This window comes from Dipodomys spectabilis, unplaced genomic scaffold, assembly GCF_019054845.1.
Source record: "Dipodomys spectabilis isolate Male_0828 unplaced genomic scaffold, ASM1905484v1 ptg000187l, whole genome shotgun sequence".
NCBI lineage: Eukaryota > Metazoa > Chordata > Mammalia > Rodentia > Heteromyidae > Dipodomys > Dipodomys spectabilis.
Genome location: NW_024870864.1, coordinates 14197264 through 14219322, shown reverse-complemented (window position 1 = coordinate 14219322; position 22059 = coordinate 14197264). Strand labels below are relative to the sequence as shown.

Here is a 22059-nt window from a genome sequence, read left to right as displayed (position 1 = left end):
AGGTAAGTGAGTCTTTGTTGTATCAAATTCCTCCTCACTTTCCCAAATACATAGAATATTGTTATGTCTTGGAGTGTTCTCATGCAAAATTTATATTGAGCAACTCAATCAATCTTCATTATATTCAAAAATCAATTTGTTGAGTGATACATCCTTTATACAATTATTTACATATAATAAAAGTATAACAAAATAAAATAAAAAGAATGAGAAAATAAAAAATAAAGTATATTAACCTAATTTAAATCTATTGTATAAGAAAGTAATTTACAAAGATTTTATAATGAAATGTGTCTTTTATTAATTTGTTCCAGAATTTTGAACACCTGAATTATTGCCCTTGAGGAAAGATTTTAGGTCACTGAGATGATCAAGGCTCTATCTGCACCTTCTGGTAAAGGGACTTGATTGTCTTATGCCCTGTTGAATAAACTATCTTTTCACTTACCTGATGACACAAAAGTTTACCATTTTATTCCTGGGCTATATCACCATGTACCTACCACTCTTTCACTTTGCAAGATTCCCCAGGTCAGTGCTCCAGAACATTTTACAAGCATGTCTGCATTATATTCTTGTATACTTTTTTCAGTTAGCTTTTCTCCAGCCTGACTATTCTGCTCAGAGACTCTTTGCTAGATTTACAAGAGTTCTGTTATGTATGTTCTGTTCTGTTTTTTTGTATGAACCTTATACATTTTGGCATTACCTCTTTGAATCATTCTGTACGAGATTTCTGTAATTTCTGTCCAACATATAGAAGCGCTGATCTGTATGTAGATGTCTTTGTCTGTATCTTTCACCATGGGTCATTAGTGATAATGGGACTTAATCATTCTGATTGGCATGTGCTGGTCCTAGAAGCTCCTGGAAGCTGAAGTGGCAATGGAACCAACACCCTAAGATTTCAGGCTCAGAGACTCTGCTGTGCTGCTCCCCAGACAAACATTGCACTAGCACACCTGGGTCAAATCCGAGGCAGGGGAGGGAGAGTTGTTCAGTGATATATCACTATATGAAGAACATGTGTAGCTTGCATACAGTAATAAATCCCATATCCTCAGCCTCCACACTGCTGATTGTCAGTGTGAAATCTGTCCCTTACTCAGTGCCAATGAGTACCTGGGATCATAGATGCATTGTTGGAAACAAAAGATATCAGGAGTTTTGGAGATTGTCCTGGCTTCTGCAGGAACAAATCCAAATATATATGTCCATTTCGATGCAGGAGACTCTGACTAGACCTGCAGGAGACGGAAGCTGGCTCTCCATGGGGCAGGGAGACTGGGGTCTGGGTCATCACAACATCACCAGTAGATCCTAAAATTATAATAAATTAGAAGTGCAAGGTTGTATGTGAACATTGAGACTTTCCATCACTTTCTCATAATGAATTATAATTTCCATGGCTTTGATTATTTTCTAAAACAATTTATATTTTTTAAATATAGAGATTGCCCAGCGCTGAGCTGAGAGCTGAGGATTGCCTTTCAAAGCTGGCCTATCCAGAAAAGTTCCTGTGAGACTCTTATCTCCAATTAACGACAGTGGACAAAAAATACACAGATTTTTCAAACATAAATGAGCCTGTAGTTCTGACATATATCACCACTACATATCTGTCAGGGTTGTCAGCAAAGCACAGGACTTTATTCCATCTGGAATGTTTTTCACTGTCACATAACTAAACTTCACCTGCCCCCTACTAGTAGACTAGGTCTGAACTTCTTACCCATGAACAGAACACATATGGAAATCAGTGGACCTATAGGCTCACCTCCATCCCCTTTTCCATCCTGATCTTCCTCTGCCTTTATCTGTAATCCAGAGAATTATTAGACCCATAACCTGAGAACCTTGTTTTTAGCAGTGAAATGAGGAATACTCATCAGTGAAGTTAAGGTCAAGCTGAGCCTTTATCGCAGATTCAGGCTGGAAAGTCCTCCCTAGGGAGCACTATGCAAATTAGCAGGTGGGTGCAGCAGTATCAGAGAAGCAAAGGGGTTGGGGGAAAAATGGCAGTACAGATAGAAGCTGCCAGGAAATAAGGGCACATATACAGATATGAAAGGCATACAGATACCTAACAGTACCAGTTTTGAAACTATTATTCTTCTTTTTTGGGACATAAGCTTGAAATCTGGACTCAAGCTTTCTGGGGAACACATGTGACAACACTCGCATCTATTTGGATTTAGCACATTTTTGAGATAACTTATCATACTTTGTATAGAGTCTGCTCACAGAAGACAATCCTCCTACCTATGTTTTCCACATAATCAGGGTCTCAGGCTTGGATGTGTGAGGCAGGCTAAATTTTTTCCCTGTCTACTGGAATCATAATTCTCTTGATCTCTTTTGACCTAATAGATGGGATTAGAGGTGAGAACCAACATGCACGAAGTTTGAGTGTGTGTTTAAATCCATTTTCCTTCTATATTCATTCATTTTGTAGGAAATGTAAGTTCTTGATCAGTAATGTGACTTGGATTCCCAAGTTTGAACGTGTATCTCTGGTAATTTCAGTATCTTAAATTCTCCAACTTTTTGTAATTATGATGACATAGTCAGATTTGTTTACAAAATAAATGATTATATATGCATATACACACATATATGTGTATATATGTATATGTACACACATATATGTACATATACATATATATGTGTGTGTACATACACACATATATATACACATATATATGTATATACACATATGTGTATATACATATACACATATATCGTTTCTAACATTTGTATACGTATATATAATTTCTGCCTAACTTTTATACTTAAAAAAAGAATAAATTTACTTTTTGAAAAACTAGAGTAAAGCAATAGAGATGGTGAATTAGATCTAGACCTGATATTAATGTATAGATAGCTTATTTAAATTCCTTTGTACAGCTAATATGTGTTTATAAAAAAAAGAAAGAAAGTTTTTTTAAATTTTTGCCACAAAGAATTGAGAACATAAATGTTAACCTGATTTAATAATTACACAATGATTCCTCATATTAAACATTACATGGAACCCCATTAAAATGTATACTCTATGATTTGGGGATATTTACAATTTATCATATTAACTAAATATCATTTCTCTATAAAGAATGAATTTACTTAAAATCATAATTATGTTGTTTCCTTGGATTATATGGTGAGAAATTTTATAATTATGATTTTCTTGTTGCTTAATAGATGTATGGATAAGAAAATGTGGTATATATATATGTACATATATATATATTATATACAATGGGATTCTATGCTTCCATCAGAAAGAATGATACCACTCCATTTGTTAGGAAATGGAAAGGCTTGGAAAACTCATATTAAGTGAAGTAAGCCAGACCCAAAGATATATAGACCCCATGGTTTTCCTTATTTGAAATAATTAGTATACTTCTAGGATATCTTATCAGATGAGCAGAAAAGCCCAGAAGCTATGTACATACGACCGTATAAGATGATGCTAAGTGAAATGAACCCCACGTTATAAATGCAAGAGGTGTTTCTTTGTTGTTGTTGCTTTTAATGTACTATGTGATTTTTTGTTGCCTTTGTAAGTTCTTCCCCCTAATGTATATCCCCTGTTGTCACTGTATTTGATTTTGTTACACTCCATCTTGTATATACATTTGTCTAATTTGGGGATGGGAAGAGGAATAACAAAATGCTGAAACAAGGATACAAGATGACCCATTGCAATAATGACGGCCACAAGACACTATTTTGGAAATGAACTTTACAACTTCGGAGAGGGGGAGGCATGAGGGAGGTGAGGAAGGAAAGGGATAGTGGGAGAACAACAAAGGAGGAGGTAACAATGCTCAACAGAAATGTACTCCTTGCCTTAACTCATGTAACTGTAACCCCTCTGTACAGCATCTTTACAATAAAATAAAAATAAACATTAAAAGAATCTAAAAAAGCTGAATGATCATTTGGCAGATTTTTGTGATTGGCAGAAATGTCAAAATTGATTATAGAGTTGAAAGTAAACATATAAGTTATATATTCATTGAAAGAAAGCAACAGATGAAATATTCACAATAACCAGTTATGGCAACAGCCTAGATGTCCTAAAATAGATGAGTTGTTCCAAATGTGGTACCTATACACAATGGAATTTTACACTGCCATTAGACAGAATGATATTATGTCATTTGTAGGGAAATGGATGGACCTGAGGAAATCATGTTTGGGGAGTTAAACCATGGTCAGAGAGATAATGCACATGTTACCTCTCACATGCGAATGTTAGATGTAAACTAGGTGATAGGTTGTGCTGATTCTAGGCCTTCACACACAGTGGAAACAAAGGAAGACACTCTTGGGAAGGAAAACAAAGGGGCAATGCTTCTGTGATTCTGGTCATATAAATAATACCAAAACAAACTCCAGGAAATTGAAACGAACTTTTCTTTCCTTTTTGTTTGCAAAATTTGTCTTGCTTGTTCCTTTTTTTGTTTTTTAGTGTGCAAACAGGATATGAAAACAGAGACTCATAATGTGGACAAAAGCAGCAGTGGGACTCATTAGATACTATGTTGAAATATACAGCATGAGTATAGACAGGAGAGAAAAATTGGGAGAGAACAAGGAAAGAGTGACATTATCCAAACATAAATGTACTCTTTGCATGAATTGTGAAACAGCAACTTCTCTGTACATCCTTAAAAAGAAAAAAAAATGTAAGAAAGCAAGTAAGTTCAAGAAAGATTAGACAGGGATCATGTACAAACCAGAAAGAAATACAGGTGTGACTGTCACAACTGGACCTTGTACGGGTAGTAGTTACAGGGGAACACATGAAAGCTGCAATGTCAGAAGTGAAGAGGGCAGACACCGGAACTATTATGATGTTCTTGTCCCACCAATTCATTCAAAGTAACTTTAAATGAGAAAGAAAAATTAAGTCACACAAATGAATGGGAGAACCATTGATACACAGGTAATTTATACAAGAATAATGTTCTGAATTCAGAACTTAACATTTCCTACATGGCTTCAGTGATTTGAACAAAGACTTGGGAACTCATATAAAATTTAATCAGTGGAGTAAGAGGGTTAAATCAAAAAGACATCAATAGTAGTGTATACCAGAAAACAAGAGGGAGTTTTTGACTATGGCGTTAGCTAGCTGAATTAAATGAAACTGAATGAAGTCATAGATTAGAAAGAGAGAGAGATTTTATTGGTAATTGACCATTATAATAACATAAACAACAAGAAGAAATCCATGAAACAAATTATGGAAATGCAAGAAGGTCCTATTACTTGTTTTGCCCATGGTGTTGAAATATGGTCACAGGAGTATGGAAGGTTGAAGAAAGATCAAGAATGGTCTTTATTAATATTATTTGGAACATTAATTAGATCCATCTTGGTTATCAACTTATTTCTTGGAGGTGGAAATCAGGTGGACACTAAAAATCAGGAACTTTTTTTTTTTTTTTACAAGAATTGAACAGAAAAAAAGTGGGAAAAGCTGTTCTAATCTTTTCCACATCAGGTTTGTTAAGAACAGTATGGGAGAAGTGAGAGTAGAAGTGACAGAACAGGAAAGAGGAAGTGAACTCACTTGTGCATGAAGCAAACACCACAGTGGGACTAGTTCCCCTGTTGAACATCTTCAGTAGCCGCAGAGACAGTCTCACTGAGAACACTGAGTAGGTTTTTGTAACAGAGTGTATCACTGTGTAAGGAAAATTATCATCATGCTGACAGAAATAATATGCAACGTCCTCAGACTTCACATCATTAATTGTCAGGGTAAAATCTGTTCCATACCCACTGCCACCGAACCGGGATGGGTCTCCAGAAACAACAGTAGAAACACCTTTAATGATGAGCTTGGGGGCTTCTCCTGGCTTTTGTTGGTACCAGTGCATGTCATCATCAATATCTGTGCTGACTTTGCAGTGGATGGTGGCTTTGTGTCCTGCAGCCACAGACAGGAATGCTGGAGACTGAGTGAGTATTGTTTCTGCTCTGCTGTCTGTTTGTGGAAGAAAATAAGAAAGACAAATCAAGTGCATCAAATTTCAGAGCATGAAGAATATCAACCTCTTATGAAAAGGGATTATTTGATGGAGACTCTGAGACTTCATTCCATGAAGTAGAGGAACTGTTTCTCTTACCAGAGATCCAAAGGAGAAGAAGGCTGAGAATGTGAGCCTGTGACCCCATGGTCTTGTATCTGCAATGTGGGTGCAAGTTAGCTTCTCAATTAGCTCACCAACATAGCATATGTGCCTTCAGAGATCCAATATGTATACAGGAGAATATGCAAATAGAATGGTAATGGTGTGGGATAGGAAAGCAGTGTTGAAATGGCAGGTGTGAACGCTTGGAGCATGACCTGAAAAGGGTTTCCTCTTAGGGTCACATGCCCTAGGATGGAAGTATAGCCTCCTGGACCATTAATATGTTCATATTCCTTTGGCTTTTAGGCTACCAGAAAACTTTTATACTGCTATTCAGGTTTAAAAAATCAACAACTCCTTATTTCTGCTATTTTGCCCAAATAACACCCCAGTAACACTTTCATGGAAATAGTCTTGGTATTGTTCTCTGTCCCCGCATAAGGAGCCTCTCCTATCACTTAGAATGGAAACTATGTCACAAAGTGGCAACTTTCAACTTCACAATTGGTTCACTAATTTTTCAGCTTTGCTTTCAGTTGAAATTAACAACCATCAAATTATAGTCCAATTCTCTCAGACTAGTTTCATAAAACTTTCATTTTATCTACAGTGAAGTAATGACTTCCTAATGTATCCTGGTAAAATTATCTAAAGGAACGTTCTTTACCTAAGAGAAACACCCAATTTAATAACCAATATCCATTACTTATTATGTGTAACTGGAAACCATAGTTGATCATACATTTTGGGGAAAAGGTGACTGACAATTAGATTAATGTGATCACAATCACAATAGAACAACGTGTGTGTGTGTGTGTGTGTGTGTGTGTGTGTGTGTGTGTGTGGTTTTGTGTGTCCTGGGGTTTGAAGTCAGGGATTGGGATATATCTCTGAGCTGTTCATGACTAATACTCTTAAGCACTAGAGCTACAGCCCCACTTCTGGCTTTAAAAATTATATTCTTTTTTAGTATGTTTTTATTGTAAAAATACTGTACAGAGGGGTTACAGTTACATGAGTAAGGTAATGATTACATTTCCTATCGAGTATTATTGCCTCCTCCTTTGTTTTTCCCCTATCTTTCTTTCCTTCCTCACCTCCCCAACTATTCCCCTCCCCCACTGAAGTTGTAAAGTTCATTTTCAACGTAATGTCTTGTACATCTCATTGTTACAGTGGGTCAACCTGTATCCCTATTTAAGCATTAAAAATTACATTCTTACTGTCATCATCACTATTATTATTCCTGTTGTTGGAGATAAGAGTGTTAAGAGGGCTTTCCTGCTAGGCCTGGCTTTGAACTGTAATTCTCCTATCTTAGCCTCTTAGGTCTCTGGGATCACAGGCATGAACCACTGGCACCTGGCCAACAACACTATATTTAATAAAAAAAAAATTTCTAAGATCCTTCTCTAAGAAAAGTGAACAAAAATTCTAAAGAATGCACACATGCACAGACATACTCATATTAAAAAAATTATAAAGCAAGCTCATAGGTAGTTTGGGAGTAGAAATTCTAAATTAATTGCCATATATAATACATGATACACGTGAACATTCTTGAGGCAAAATTTCTCTAAAACTTCATCTATTAATATCCAGAAAATGCCAGAAAGCAGACATGGCTCACAAAGTAGAGCATTAATGGTGCTCATTATTGGCAGGCAAGCTGAGCAATCATGTATGGCCATGACACCAAACACAGTACCAGCACAGAAAAAAAAAAGAATCTAAATGCCACCAAAAATATCATTAATGTAAAATATATATATTTAATCCACATCAAAATAAAATATTAAGGATTTCAAAAGACCTACTAGCTAAGCCTAATGATAAATTATAGAGTAGAATACATGTTTGGAAATCATATATTCAACACAGGACTCCTATGTGTCCTTATGAGAAAGAATATTCAATGAACATTTGATCAAGGCATGATAGTTTATATCTATACATACAATATATAGATATAAATATTGATATAGTTAGATATCGAGACACATTGGTGAGGAAAGAGGATCTCTTTTTTTCCCCCGCAAATCTGATCTACATGGAGAGTTCAAGGCTGTACTGGAGTACACAGCAAGACATATCTCAATAACCTAAGTAAACAACAATCCAGGCTAACAAAGAATAAAGAAGCATGTTACCACCACTACCAACAACAAATACAATCATCTTTATATCAAGAGTAAAAGACAAGACACATAATTTGTAAAAGTAGACATATAAAATATGTACGTATATAAAAGACATTCAATATCCTTAGATGTTAGAGAAATGTACATAAAAGCCACATAAGCTTTAACAGATAGTAAATAAAATTAAAAATATAATAACAACATCAAATATGCTAAGCATGGTGGGGAACTGAATAGTCATACATTGCTTCATAAGATAGAATAATGCTAACATGAACTTGGATAGTGCCTTTTGACTTTAAATTTGTATTGGAAAACATTTCAAAAGATAAAATCTTGGCATCTATTCCAGAAGAAAACATTGGGACTTTATGCAGAAATTTGTAAAGAAATGTTGTTAAAAGTTTTACCAGTAGTAGCTAAAATTAAGAAACTATCCAACAATTCCTTACTAACAAAAAATCAAAGTAAATGTGTTTCTTGACACATGAAATATTACTCAATAAAAAAAAGCAGGAGCTAAACTGTTGATATTTATGGTCTCGATGAACCTTAGGGAAGCTGAACTGAATAATATAGCAAAACACAAAATAAGGCATATTCCATTCTTTTCCTGATGTGATAGCCAAGCCTGAGGGATTGGGAAGAGGAAACACTGTAGCTCAGGGACAGCACAGGGAGTCTGTGGTGTTGGAAAAGCATTGTTCCTCCAGGATGATGTTGATAATAGGGAAACACATATATGCGTTACGTACATTCTCAATATACATACATAACTGTGAACTGCACATGTGATAAGCACACATAGAGCCACCCGATGCACACACATCCTGCACATGCACAAGCAACAAGTATGCAAGAATAACTGGTGACCACCATTGCTGTATGGATGATGTCAATGGCAATTGCCTGATTTACATAATTCAACACAGTAATAGAAGATGCAGTGTGGAGAATGGATGTAGAAAACCTCCTACTCATTTTCTTTGTAACTTTCTGTGGGTCTATAAATATTTGAAAATAAACACTAATAACTCATCATTGTTTTCTCACTTGAAAACTCTGAAAAAGTGACTGGCAATTTCTCAAATAGTTGGCAAAAATCCAAAAGAAGTTTTCTATCTCCCTCTAGTGGTGGTATTTTAAGAGAAAATTCTGAATACCTGAATATATATATATATATATATATATATATATATATATATATATATATTCTTTAAGGAGCTTAAGGATTTGCCATACAAGGGAGCAGTTTATAAATACAGTGCTTCTTGATCAATTTTGCCTTTTTAAAATTCTCACTCACCCTTCCCTGTCCAGCCCTCCCATCACTTTTCTTAAATTTTAGTATACATATTGATATTTTTGGCATTTTAGAGATTGAGTTATGTATACAATGCGCCATGATCTGTGTCATCCCTTTAACATCCTCATACCCCTTCAACCCACCTTTCCCTTCTTTTTTTTCAATTCTGTGGTATACACAATGTATTCTTGCCTATATTAGATTCCCTTCCATCATTCATTCCTCTATCTCTCTTCTTCCCCCTCTGTCTTGCAAGTACCAGTTAACTGGTACTTTTTAAATTACATGTTTCAATATCTGACAATCTACATTTATATCCATAGAAATTCACTAGCCATACAACAGACAAGGGTCTCATATCTAAAATATACCTGGAACTCAAAAAAATTAAATCCCCCAACAACAAATCCCCAAAGAAACAACTGCCCAATAAATAAGTGGGCTAAAGTCTTAAAGAGAAACTTCTCTGAAGAGGAAAGAAGGATGGCCAATAGACACATGAAGAAATGCTCAACCTCCCTAGCCATAAAAAAAATACAAATCAAAAGGACATTGAGATACCACCTCACTCCAGTTAGAATGGCTAAAATCAAGAATTCTAATAACAAGAGATGCTGGAGGTGCTGTGGACAGAAGGGAACCTTACTTCATTGTTGGTGGGAGTGTAAACTTGTTCAACCACTTTGGAGAGCAGTATGGAGGATCCTCAAAAGACTTCACATAGAGCTCCCCTATGACCCAGCAATCCCACTTTTGGGCATTTACCCAAATGTTTACAAACAAGACCACACTAAAGCTACCAGCAGGACTATGTTTATTGCAGCATTATTTACTATAGCTAAGACATGGAACCAACCCAGATGCCCCTCAGTAGATAAATGGATCAAGAAAATGTGGTATATAAACACAATGGAATTCTATGCCTCCATCAGAAAGAATGACATTGCCCCATTTTTTAGGAAATAGAAAGACTTGGAAAAAATTATATTAAGTGAAGTAAGCCAAGCCCAAAGAAACATAGGTCCCATGGTTTCCCTTATTTGCAATATCTACTATATGTATGAGTCAAGCAGAAAGGGTCAGATAATGTGATGTTAGGAAAATGAACCCTTAGATATGTATTTTAATGCTTTTTTCTTTCATGCATTTGTTTCTAATGCATTTATAAGATTATTTCTTTGTTGCTTTGTATGTCCCTCCCCCACAGTATAACCCCTACTTTCACTATATTTGATGTTGGTATAATTTGTGGAAGACATGGGGAAAAACAAATCGTTTAGGTATACAGGTGGACCTGTTGCAACAATGAGAAGTACAAGTTGTCATGTCTAAAACAAACTTTACAAATTTGGTGTGTGGGGGGGAGGAATAGGTGGAGGGGCAGGGGGGAGGCTGGGAAGGGATGTGAAGGGTAAACAAAGGAGGAGGCTGCAATGCTTGATAAGAAATGTACTCATTATCTTGCCCATGTAATTGTAACCCCTCTGTACAGTATGTTCACAAAAAATAAAAATTAAAATTAAAAAAATTAAAATCTATATTCAATGTAACAATTTTTGTATCCACTAATATCCTGTCATTCTTCCACACTATATTTCTATAGCAAATTAATCTAATAATTCTTTTAAATTTTCTCTTTGGAGTAATGGAAATGTGAAACTGAGGAAGATGTACTGCACTCATGTACTGACATGTTGACTTGAAATGCCCTAGTGTAAATACTTGTACATAATTATATACAGATACACATGATGAGCATGTATATATATATATATATATATATATATATATATATATACACTCATATATATAATTCTGCTTATTTTAAACTAACATACAATCTTTAAAGGTCTTCAGTCCCAATCCAAAACAACCTGTTTCTGCTTATTTGTCTCAGAGATTTCAGTCTCTAGTTCCTGTCTCCAAAGATTCTGGACTTGTTGTAAGGCAAAAACATCACCTGGCCATTAGGAGCAAATAGAGAAGAAGGTTTGTGCTGATGCCATAATGTACCCAATTTAGCCCTGCAAAAAGGTTTCTTGTGGGAAATTATTAGACCATTGTCTGTCCATTCCTTGAGAGTATTAAAACTTCTCTCATGAAATGAGTCACAAAGTATTCGCTTGTTATAATGTGAGGACAGCCATATGCTTGTTTATCTCAACTTACAGCTGGTTTTCTATTTATAAACATTATTGTGGCACAGACAGAACTGGCCTTGCCTGAGTACAAAACTCTTCTTCATTCAGAGCTTAGGTCAATTCCTCTGTTATAATAAAGGACTGGTACAGGGCTGTGTGTGTGTGTGTGTGTGTGTGTGTGTGTGTGTGTGTGTGTGTGTATGTGCATTTATCTGTATGTGTAAGAGAGAGACAGAGACAGACAGACAGAACAGAGATAGAGAAACAAAGAAAGTCTGAGAAATATGGTTTAAATGAAAATGCTTTTAAATGTGTTGAGGAGTAAAAATCATATCTGTAGTATCTGTTATACTCATTTCCTGAACAAAAATTCCTAAACCTAACAGGGATCATTGTTAACTTCTGGAATATATTCAGTAGATCTGAGGTGATTTTGTAATTTTGAATTTGTAGCATGCTCTTGGGGATTCTGTTGCTGATTTTTATTTCTGGATAAATTCTGAGAAGAAAAGAAAATAATACTGCATCTATGGTTAGTTGTGTTTCTTCCTATGTGTCAAGAAGGAGTTTTCTGGGAGACTTGTGCCTTATATGTGTCTATAACTACTTCATTTTGCATTAACTGAGTTTGACTGAAACTCTTGCTATGGACAATGCCTTCCTGTATATCTTCAGTGAGTTGGACCACGACCTCACTGGGTCATTTGCTGTGAACTCCTCTCATCACAGTCTCTTCTGGAAGTATATTTCCCAACACTGATGAGATCACTTCTAATCTCATCTGAGATTAGAAGCCTTAAAAGATTCAATCTATTCAAACATAACCTTCAAAGAAACAGGAGAGCAAAGAGGAGAGTGAAGAAATTTTGAGCTTCAGTCTGGGCAAGCAGGGGAGGCTGGGCGGTCAGTGCGTAACTATGGAACCTGCTGGGCATTGTAGGTATTCACTTCTGCCAGGAATGTAACAACATACTGTACCCACAGGAAGACAAGGAAAACTGCATTCTGCTGTGTGCATGCCGGAACTGTGACTACCAGCGGGAAGTAGACAGCAGCTACATCTAACGTCAACTAAATCAAGCACGAAGTGCACTAGCTGACCCAGATCATCGCTGACGTGTCCCAGAACCCCACTTTGCCATGGACCGAAGACCACCCATGCCAGAAGTGTGGCCACAAGGAGGCAGTGTTCTTCCAGTCACACAGTGTCCGGGCTGAGGATGCCATGCGCCTGTACTACGTGTGCACTGCGGCCACCGCTGGACCGAATGAGCATCTCTAACTCCCCCTGTAATAAGTGCCAGGTTCTGTGCCCATGAAAAAAAGAAATTTAGAACTCCGTACACATTTCTTGTTTTTAGTTCTACTTTTATTCTCTCTCTGTAGTTGTGCAAAAAAAGAGGGTCACCATTAAACATGTCAGTTTATAAATACAATGCATCTTGAATAATGTCATTCTTTTATCTTTGTACTCTGTCCTTCTCTGTCCAACCTCTTTGCCTCCAGAAACATTTCCATGTATAAAAATACATATTAAATTATTAAATATGAATTTATGACTCTATATATGTATGGTACACGGAAGACCCTTTTCAGACCACTCTTGGAAATACTGAAGTAATATGGGTCACTATTTTATATGTACCTGTTATACAGTCCCATAAGTGTCCTAAATGAATTTTATTTATTCACATTTTTCATACTTTTTTCTATGTGTGTGTTCATTTAACTGGGCCACAAGCCAAGGGTGCTTTGACCATCTAAACTCTGAATAAACAATAGAAAAAAATGATGTCCAATCATTCTAAAACAAGGTACAAATTTATATTATTCTTCCTTTGTATTTCCTCAAGTTACTATAAAATCATTATTTCATTCTCCATTTATCATGTGAACTGCAGGACAGACAAAACTGGTACTAAATAAAACAAGGTGAAGGAAGCTGGATGTTGTATAGGTGTGAAAGCCACTTGGTAAACTTAGGGGACACACTAGTAGATTGACAAAGAGAGGCCGCAAAAGCATTGACACAAGTAGGGTTGAAAGAAGCCAGATTCTCAGGATAACCCCTGAAATTTTCATGATGTATGCTCCAGGGCTGGCTTCAGCATATATGGCCATGTGGCTTGTAAATTTCCAGTCCACACAGACTCAGGCACCAAAATCCATGGAAGAATTTGGAATAATGATCTCAAACCAGAGCTGTGGGCAAGCTTACACTTCATGGGTTGTGAGTTTCTGCCTGACAGCTGAGGCTGTGGATGCGTAGGAAGCAGGATACTTTCCTGTGGATCTTCCTGGGAGAAGGAAGTACAGTTCAGAAGGAAAGTGTTTCTGGTCTGGGCCATGAACTTGAATGAGGTCTGGCACACGTTTCTATATCATCAGAAGAAAAGCTACATAAACTTTCGAGAGGAAATATAATGAAAAAGGATAAAGGTAGCAGGAACTATGCTAAACATGGTGGGGAGCTGAATATTCATCCATTGCTGAATGGAATTTAAAATGCTACAGCAATGTTAAAATGACCTTGAAATTGGATAACAAGTTTGACAAAAAATGTACTTATTACCTTGTTTATGTAACTATAACCCCTCTGTACATCACCATGGCAATAAAAAATTTGAACTTGGACAGTGCTTTCTAAACTTGAAAGCTCTATTAAAATACATTTCCAAAAACAAATGGTGGGGCATTTATTCCAGAGTAATGCATTTCATTTTCACATAGAAACTTGTAAAAAATAGTCTTAGAATCCTTATCAGTAGTAAAACTAAGAATCTTCCCAACTGTTCCTAACTGATAAAAAATAAAAGAAAATGTGTTTCTTCAACCAAGGCATTCTATTCAATATAAACAGGAGCTAAACTATCATATACATTGACTGGATGAACCATAAGAAAGCTATACTGAATAATACAGCCAATCTTAAAATGGGACTTTTTTATATTTTCTTTTTATGAAGTGTCCAGGACTGAGGGATTGGAAAAAGGGAATTCTGTGGCTCATGGACAGCCCCAGGAGTCTGTGGCATTGGTAGGGAACAGTTCCTCCATGATGGTGTTGACAACAGAGAAACCTAAATATGGGGTACCTATATATTCTCAATATTCACATATACATGTGGGCTGCTCATGTGATAAGCACACCCAATGCACACACATCTGCACATGAACAAACACCAAAGTGTCCAAGTGACTACTGTAGTACCTATATGGATTGAACCAATGTCTATTTCTTGATTTAAATAAGGTAACAGAGTTACACAAGATGTTGGTACTGGGATAGTCTGGGGGACGGATGCAAAAAACCTCCTAGTAATTTTCTTCACAACTTTATGGACATTTATAATTATTTGAAAATAAATAATAAGAACATATAATAGTTTTCTTATTCCAAAGCACTGAAGAAATGACTTGTAATTTCTTAGTGGGAAAAAAAACAAAAAACAATAAAACAAGGAACTTTCTAACTCCTTCACTCTAGTGGCAGAAATGTCTGAATACTTTGCATGGAAGTAGACTGCTGAATGCCAATCAGTAGGAGATATCTGACACTCTGTATTTGTGCCAATAGAATTACAGTAGTCACAACACAATAAAGCTTAAATTTAAGTATTATATTATATATTATATGTTTCTGTTCTTTGTCTACACGTTGTATAATTAAAAGCATGGCAGGAAGTAGGTATAGTCTAGATCCATAGCATAACTAAGTCTACATGGAAGAATCCAGCAGGGGAAGTCTTCATCTGGATGTGTGTGTCTGTGGATTTTTGCAGGCTTTTGTACCACTAAATCTCTGTCATGTTTAGAAAATTTACGTATTAGATATCTAATATCTAAACCTGTTGATGAATTATTAAATAAATATCACTAAATGCATGTTGTTCAGAATTGTAAACTAAAATACCGAAAGAAACATTTTAAAAATAGATTAAAAATATAAGATAGAATCCAGTGAACTGAGCTCCAAAAAGCCAATGAAAATAATTGTTCCCATCACAGTTTTTTTCTATGTAAGATCCATAGCTAAAACAGTATAACCAATAGCAGATTAATTGTGCTATATTTATATAATAGACACTACATAGCAATGACATTCAACATCTGGAAGTCGGGTCTAACCTTGTTCCATCTCTTGAATGGTGAGCACATGGAGACTCATCTGCAACTCATTTGTGAAGTGCAAGAAGGGTAGGGAATTTCTGTGTCTCAAGACAACCAAGTAATCATAAAATTAAAAATGTTAGCAAAGGAGTAATAAAAATTGATCATAGAAAGTTGTGTCTTCGTGCTTGTTAGGGATTCTATAGCTATTAAATGATGGCACTATTTCTACATATAAGAACAATTCAGAATTAATAAATAAGTAACAAGGGTAATAGTATAGGGTTTTGCCTTTGTCATATGCTCAGAGACTCAACAGGTGGATTGAGAAATCCCTTTTAGTGCTCAGTAAAATTGTTAGAGAATTGTCTGCACTAACATGTCATTAAAAAATTTAGGAAAAAATTTTCCATTAAGCAATGATGCAATGTAAATAGCAGAAGTTTGAAAATCAGAGATGAAAACATTCAACTCAAATGTGACTTTTCCACTTGAAATCTGGAAACTGGAGAAACAATGTATTTTGAGGAAAATTGCTTTTCAATTCATAATTGCATACTATGAAAATGTCACCTTAATGAGAAGTGAACAATCTATATTACCCTCATGACCACAAATGTTTCAAAGTAAAAATTCAAAGCTTAAATTTTATAGGCTCTGTGGCTTTCCTCCTCAGATCTATCCTCTTGACCAACATTCCATGACAGGGCATCCATTCCCCATATCCGCAGGGGTCCAACCCTGCTGCTTTGAGGAAGGTGGATGGATTCTGAATATGTGCACAGTGATTTGTGTAGAGAAATGTGAGATGAAGGGTCAAAGTGCTCTGCTGACGATCAGTACAAGATGAGGATTTACTATTGCTAAATCAAGCAGAAGAGTTGAAGGAGCCTAACTTCAAAACTGAGCTCACAGACAATTAAATTTGTGCCTAAGAAATCTGAATATTGTTGAATTACATGGGTGTCTGGATTAACTAAAACACAAAACACATGACTGGAAAAATCATTTATGAAACATTGCCTTTTAAAATGAAACATCTGAGCACCAGTGACACAGGCTTGTAATCCTAGCTACTCAGGAGGCTTAAATCTGAGGGTCGCAGTTCAAAGCCAGCTGAGGCAGAAAAGTCTACGAGAGTCTTATCTATAATTAACCACCAGAAAACCAGACGTGGCACTGTGGCTCAAGTGGTGAGTGGTAGCCTTGACATGAAAATCTCAGGGTCAGTTTCCAGTATCCAGTGTCCAGAATTCAAGCCCCATGAAATACATATATATATATATATATATATATATATATATATATATATATATATATACACACACACAATATGCATAAAGAATCAAGAAATCCTATAGTCTGCAGCATGATCGATAGAAGTAGAAAACACCTTATTAAACAAAGTAGTAAAACAAAGAGCATTGTCTATACTGCTTCTTACTCAAGCAGACTTAAAAAAAAAAAATAAAATGCATTTGAATACATATCTTAGGGTTCATTTCCCTAACATCACCTTATCTGACTTTTTTGCTTGACTCACACATATACTAGATATTGCAAATAAGGGAAACCATGGGACCTATGTTTCTTTGGGCTTGGCTTACTGTATTTGCTGTCAGTATAATTTGTGGAGGGGAAGGGGAAAATCAAGTCGTTTAAATAAGGATACAGATGGACCAGTTGCAACAGTGAGAAGTACAAGTTGTTATGTTGAAAACGAACTTTACAACTTTGGTGGGGTGGGACGGGGAGGATTGGGTGGGGGGTTGGGGGGAGGATGGGAAAGGATGGGAAGGGGAAACAAAGGAGGAGGTTACAATGCTTCATAAGAAATGTACTCATTATCTTGCCCATGTAATTGTAACCCCTCTGTACAGTATTTTCACAATAAAAAATAAATAAAAATTTAAAAAATCATAAAAATCTTAGAAAGCATTACACATAAAAATATCATTTTGTAAACCTTTCGCTTCAATCTATGTACATAGGCTTTTTTGTGTACATGTGAGAATGGATTCCTAAGTAAATCAGATCACAAGGTTGAATGCCTTTTGCCAGGGTTTGTGGACAAATCCATTGAAGATACGCTGTTTAATGAATGGAATCATTGCTGCTTTGTTCCCTCTAATGCTAAACTTCTCAAATAAAGACCTACCCATATGTTTTAATGTTAATAAATAAATAAATAAAATGCAATAGTGATTCTATGGAGCTGACAAGGGCACAGGATCAGAGCTCAGGAGATTGAAAACAGAAGAAAGATGTGAGACTATGATCAATGCACATAATACGCATATACTGAGAAACCCAGAATCCCATTAATAGTTACAGATATGTACAGTAATAAAAAATAGGCTATCAGAAAATAAAGGAATAAAATCTGAAGCAATGAATCCATTCGTTTTATTAAAGGCAATTCCTGCTTAAAATACCATTACTCATTTTATTATTGCATAAATATCAACTGATGCCAGAATGCAGACTCTCCAAGTATTAACTGACTTTTTCTGACAACATTCTGAGCAGGTGGAGGCAGCAGGAGGAGCAGCTGGGGCAGCCCAGACTCACACTTCAGCTTCCCTGGGAGGTTTTTGTTATGGCTTGTATCACTGTGGGAGGGTAACTCCTATAGTGTTGACAGTAATAAGTGGCTACATCTTCAGGCTCCAGGCCACTGATCCTGAGAGTGTACTCTGTCCCAGACTTACTCCCACTGAACCTTGATGGAACTCCGGACTCCAAACTATTTGTACTATAGATCAAGAGTTTAGGGGCTTTCCCTGGTTGCTGCTGGTACCAGGCTAAATTATACCCAATGTCCTCACTGGCCCTGCAAGTGATGGTGGCAGGGTCTCCTAGAGACACAGACAGTGAAGATGGAGACTGGGTCATCTGGATATCACACTTGGCACCTGGAAGCAGAAACATGAAAACAAATATCCACACTAATTATCATGTTATAAGAAGGCATCCCTGAGGAGTAAGCATCCTGGATCACACTGAGCTGTGTTAGTCCCTAGCATTGTCCTTCTTTACCTGGGAGCCAGAGCAGCAGGAGACCCAGGAGCTGAGCAGGAGTCCTCATGTCCATGCTGTGTGCTGACTTGGACTGACTACTGCCTAATGTGAGCAGCCTATGAAGAAGTCCTGAGCACACTGGGCTGTGCTGTTGGTGCATGCAAATCAGCAGCAGAGTTATACACAGCTGTCCAGCTGCCTCATCTCAGCAACTCTGCACATTCTGAGTCGCAAGGGAACTAGGTCAGGCAACAGAATAAGTTTTAAACACAGAAGAGAATCACCAAGTTGCTTTCTTGTGATGTGCGCAAAACAATGTAGCTTTGAGGATCAAAGCTTTTTTTCGTCTGATTACTTTAAGTGAGTCAAGAATTGTTCACTGGAGTGTTAGTTCTTGAAATTTACAAACAAATTTTGCACAACACAAATTTGGCATTTCTTTATTATTATATAGAACAGAAAGTTTTACAGTAGCTCTGATTCACTGATAATCTGTATGTGTCAATTTATCAGCACTGTTTTCCTGTAATGAATTCAATCCATGGAGGTGGAATAAGTGTTGTTGTTGTGTTGATAAGAAAATGCCTGGACTTCTGTACTGTGCTGTTCAGCCTTATTATCTCCTTCATCTCTGAGTTTTTGTCCCAGGTGATCCATATAAGCATGACCTTTCAGAGCCTTTCTCTCTTCGTATCTGAACAGCCTTTATAATTTTTACTGACCTAGAATGTGTATCATTTTATATTTCCATGCTGAAGGTTTTCATATTATTTCTTCTGGCTTTTAATCATCTTCACCACAACTACTATGTTCAGAAGCAGAGATAGATTATCTTGAAAGGTAGGATAAACTCAGGTTATCTTGAAGCCTGTTTTGTGGCCTAAACCTACATATGTCTCCTCTGTTCAGTGAACTCTTTTAGTTCCTGAGAGAACACTCTGCTGCACACCTTGGTAAAGATATTGGGCCCAAGCAGAGTGAGTATGTTGGAATCTCTGAACAGAGTCTTGAAATCAATTGAACATGGAAATATCATCCATATTTGGAGGAGGCAACATGGGGCTTGGAAGCAAGAGTGAGGAGAGCTGATTTTCTCTGCAAGGGAGAAATAGCATTGTTGACTCCATTGTAGGTGCTGAGATGGAGTGACCCAAGAGGACATCCATATGTGTTTGATTTGCCTGTGCAGTTGTCAGGGCTCAGGAAGTCACTATTGCATGGGATACAAAGTTAGCTCATCTTATCCATGGTATCACATTCTGAGGAATGTCAGAACAAATCTGGGGGTGGAGACAGGGGGTATATTATATAATAATGTAAGTGGCAGTAAAACCAAGTGTTTCATATCACCCAGAAGAGTTGTTGATCATATGACTAAATTAATGAGGGAAATTTAGAGCCAATTTTCGTACTCTTGAGTAAAAAAAATGTAAACTAATTAAATGAAAATTTCATCTAATGTTAGTGACATATTTCAAAGATTTTATACTGAATATTTTGTGGAAAGAAGAAAATTTTTCCAAGAATTCATTTAATAATGTCCTAATTTTGTGATGTGAGTGAAGTAATTACCATAAACATACATACATATGCATGTATACATATGTATATATGAATATATATATACAGATACATACATATAGATGAATAGATGCATAAGTGGATAATTTTTTCTAATCTAGAAGTAATGATACTTTAGCTTTAGTAACAGATAGCACATTTATTAACTGACCTCATTTATTCTCTCATAAATAAAACCAGTGACTCTTGCAGAACAGTTTATTTCTTTATCAACAGCAGGAAAAGAAGAAGATGAGTTTGGATCATTTGTTGTCACAAACTACAAATTCATAGTGGATGACCTAAAGGAAAGAATGGAGAGAAATCAGCTAACAAGGAATGTCCACTGGCCAATTTTGTGAGTTTTTGAATATTGAATAAATACCAAAGTATTCCATGAAATAAATTGTAAATCCTTGGATTAGTAGTGATATTTTCATTAGGGATGTGATATCCATAAACCACTGTATATTTCTCCACAAATCCTCACAATTTCAAAGGAAAAAGAACAACTATATAACAGAGAAATCCAACAGCCAACACCTTAATCTAGAATTGAAATAAAGATCATCAGTAATGATGTCCTTACAGAACATAGCAGCACTTCAGGACTTTGCTCACAAATATCCATTACTGACAGAACACTGAGGGGGGAAAGGCACAAATCTAATCTAATCTGGTATGTGATCACCATGAGTGATAAGACCACAAAATTTAAGACCAAACTAAAATCCTGTTTCTTGGTGGCTTGATTATTGGGATGTGGTCTGACTACTTTGTTCTGACTCAACTGGAACCACATTCCTACCATTCTCTACTGTCCTAGAGGTTGAACTACAGGTGTGAACCATTATGGCCATCATGACCATTAAAGTATTCTTTTGTTTGGAATTTTTGTGTCTTGAAATCATTCATCTACAGCCATCTTTCACAAGTTCATAAAGATGGTATGTGTAGTGACTAAGATAAAGATTGAATTCACATGCCTGGTTAAGAGAACCTCAGTGACTTTAAACAGATCTTTTTGAATATATAATGACATAGTGAGCTATATCTGTAAAAAAAAAAAAAAAAAAAAAAAAACAGTTACACATACAGTTTTTGACCACTGCTTTTTTCTTTTTTCTTGTAAAGATACTATACAGAGGGTTACAGTTACATGAGTGAGGTAATGAGTACACTTCCTCTTGAACATTGTTACCCCCTCCATTGTTTTCCCCCTACCATCCCCTCCCTCCCTCCCTTCCCCGAGGTTCTTTTTTTTTTTTTTTTTTTGATTGTGATTAAGTGATTACATAATTTCAAAGTCACAAGTTCATTCTAACTTCCCTGGAGCAAATTGTCTACCACAGTCTGTAATATATAACAGTGTTCACATGTTATATACCATATTTGTGATCAGCAGCATGGGGATATTTAGTAGTGGTTCAACCAGATGAGCAGGAGTTCTTTGTTTCTTAAGTCCTGTTAGTTTTGTCGTATCACCTAACATTTTGGATTTAGCATTCACTTATCAGGGAGACCATGTACCGTTTGTCTCTTCGTTCTTGGCTTACCTCGCTCAACATGATTCCTTCTAGCTCCATCCATTTCCCTGCAAATGCCATTATTTTGTCATTTCTAATGGCT

At 36.3% G+C, this 22059-nt stretch overlaps 2 gene segments (V, D, J or C); both read right to left on the bottom strand.

Annotated features, from left to right (window-relative positions):
• Window positions 1-5225: 5225 nt before the first annotated feature.
• LOC122121247 lies at window positions 5226-6240 on the bottom strand. The segment is given in 2 exon segments: window positions 5226-6004; window positions 6147-6240. Coding segments are annotated over 2 exon segments (621 nt in total).
• A 12101-nt stretch (window positions 6241-18341) lies between these two features.
• LOC122121253 lies at window positions 18342-18943 on the bottom strand. The segment is given in 2 exon segments: window positions 18342-18764; window positions 18889-18943. Coding segments are annotated over 2 exon segments (396 nt in total).
• Between the last annotated feature and the right edge of the window lie 3116 nt (window positions 18944-22059).